General features: G+C 37.0%; 1 protein-coding gene across 1 annotated transcript; it reads left to right on the plus strand.

The window, feature by feature from the left end:
• The first annotated feature begins 220 nt into the window (after positions 1-220).
• Positions 221-1,144, plus strand: LOC114051866 (olfactory receptor 4C11-like). The gene has a single exon (XM_027874259.1). The coding sequence runs from the start codon at positions 221-223 to the stop codon at positions 1,142-1,144; it is 924 nt and encodes a 307-aa protein (XP_027730060.1).
• The last annotated feature ends 1,252 nt before the right edge of the window (positions 1,145-2,396 follow it).

Here is a 2,396-nt window from a genome sequence, read left to right on the forward strand (position 1 = left end):
AAAATGTATTAAATGAACTGGAGCAGATTATGGAGGTACTTTATATTTGAAACTTTCCCATCTAAGACTGAAAATAGGACTAACAAAAGCTTAAGTCAAGCAAGAGTCAAGCAATGCTTCTTTTATGGAGACCTCTCAAATTCTGCTCTATTAATTCTTCTTTATACTTTTGTTACATTAACTAGTTCTCACCTATTTCCTTCCCACTCAAGTCCTGGAGATGAGAAACAATGTGACTGAATTCATTCTACTTGGACTGACTCAGGACCCAGAGAAGCAGAAAATTGTATTTGCCATTTTCTTGGTGTTCTACACTGCCACTGTGTTGGGGAACCTATTAATCATTGTGACGATCAAGACCAGTCCCACACTTGGTTCCCCTATGTACTTTTTCTTAACCTACTTATCCATTGCAGATTTTTGTTTCGCTACCACTACAGCTCCCAAACTGATTGTGGACAACCTGTCTCACAAGAATACCATTTCCTTTGATGAGTGCATGACCCAGTTATTTGCCATGCACTTCTTTGGCTGCATGGAGATACTGATCCTCATTTCCATGGCCTATGACCGCTTTGTGGCCATCTGTAAACCTCTACACTATTCAGTCATCATGAACCAGAGAATGTGTAGGATCCTGATTCTATTGGCATGGGTAGTGGCATTTCTGCATTCTACTGCCCAGATAATCATCATCTTGAGTGTGCCCTTCTGTGGCCCCAATGAGATTGACCACTATTTCTGTGACTTACAACCTTTGTTGAGGCTTGGATGCATGGACACATATGTAATAAACCTCTTATTAGTTTCCAATAGCGGAGCCTTATGCTCGATAAGCTTTGTTTTGCTGATGATATCCTACTCAACTATACTGCACTCCCTGAGAAATCATAGTGCAGAGGGGAAGCGCAAAGCCCTCTCCACCTGCAGTTCCCACATCATTGTTGTCATAATGTTCTTTGGTCCCTGCATATTCATATACACTCGACCTCCAACCACATTCCCTCTTGATAAATTGGTGTCTGTCTTCTATACCATTATAACTCCCTTCCTCAATCCTTTGATCTATACCCTAAGGAATGCAGAAGTAAAAAATGCCATGAAGAAGCTATGGAGCACCCGAGTGACTTCAGGTGACAAATAATGTGTTCAAGCATATTATTTTTTTCTATTTTTTTCAAGGATGTTTTGTCCAAACTGGAAGAATTACAATTGATATATGATAATAATAAATGCAATATTCAGGAGTTCTTAACCTTGGGTCCATGGACTTTTAACAATATTTGATAACTATATTTCAATAGAATTTTAATTTATCTTGCAATTCAATGTATATGTTATGCCTTTGAAAATGTTATCCAGTATAACATGAAAAATTTAAAATACGACATTTACTTTTTTTTTCATTACTTCAAGTAGTAAAAAAATTATACACGAGGACTTTATTTTGTTTCAGAGTGAGCAAAAGATAATGAAGTCATGAAAGAGAGGAACTTTTGTAGCATAATGGAGAGAATGCTGGATATCAAATACCATCTTTCTTTTTAATTTCTTGTATGGTTTGGGGGGAAAATGAATTTTCTGTATGTTTGTTTTGTCAACAATGAAATCAATGATTTGGACTGTAGAACCTCAAGGACAGGGGGGGAGAACATGGGGCCTCCAGGCCACACGTGGCCTTCCAAGTCCTTGGGTAAGGACTTTTGACTGAGTCTAAGTTTTACAGAATAAATCCTTTTATTAAGATGATTTGTACTGTGAAGTTTGGATTCAATCAAAGGGCCACACTTGAGGACCTGGAGGATGCCATGTGGCTTTGAGGCTGGAAGTTCTCCGCTCCTGCCTTGGGCCTTTTAGACGTCTAAATTTGTTGCCCTGTGAATGTAGGATAGAAAAAAATAGTGAGACGAGATGAAAAAAATGTGGTTTGAGAAAGAAAGAGGTATAGTATCAAACTGAGATAAATTAAATATAAGAATTAGAATCTCCCCTGCTAATTTCAATAATCAACATTTTACCTCTCATAACTCCACTACCAAAATTTACCTCTTCAATTCACTTTGCATTTTTCCACTTTTCAATACACTGATCTTCATTCAAGCCTGCTTGACAGAAAATTTTGGATGATGTATGATACATTATATGAATTTCTTATATAATGTAGCCATTTGGAGGTTTTCCATCTCATCTTCCCAATAACATACTTCTATAAACTTATCTTTCGTTAAACACACACACACACACACACATGCACAATCATTGGATAAAATTGTGGATGAAGTCTTCAACTTTGAGTCATAAAGACCTAGTTTAAATTCAAACAGAGATACATCTTATCTGTGGGGACATAGCAAGTTATTTAAACTCACTTGGCTCAAATACTGTAATAACTTTTC

Source organism: Vombatus ursinus, unplaced genomic scaffold, assembly GCF_900497805.2.
Source record: "Vombatus ursinus unplaced genomic scaffold, bare-nosed wombat genome assembly UNPS02014806.1, whole genome shotgun sequence".
NCBI classification, from domain to species: Eukaryota; Metazoa; Chordata; class Mammalia; order Diprotodontia; family Vombatidae; genus Vombatus; species Vombatus ursinus.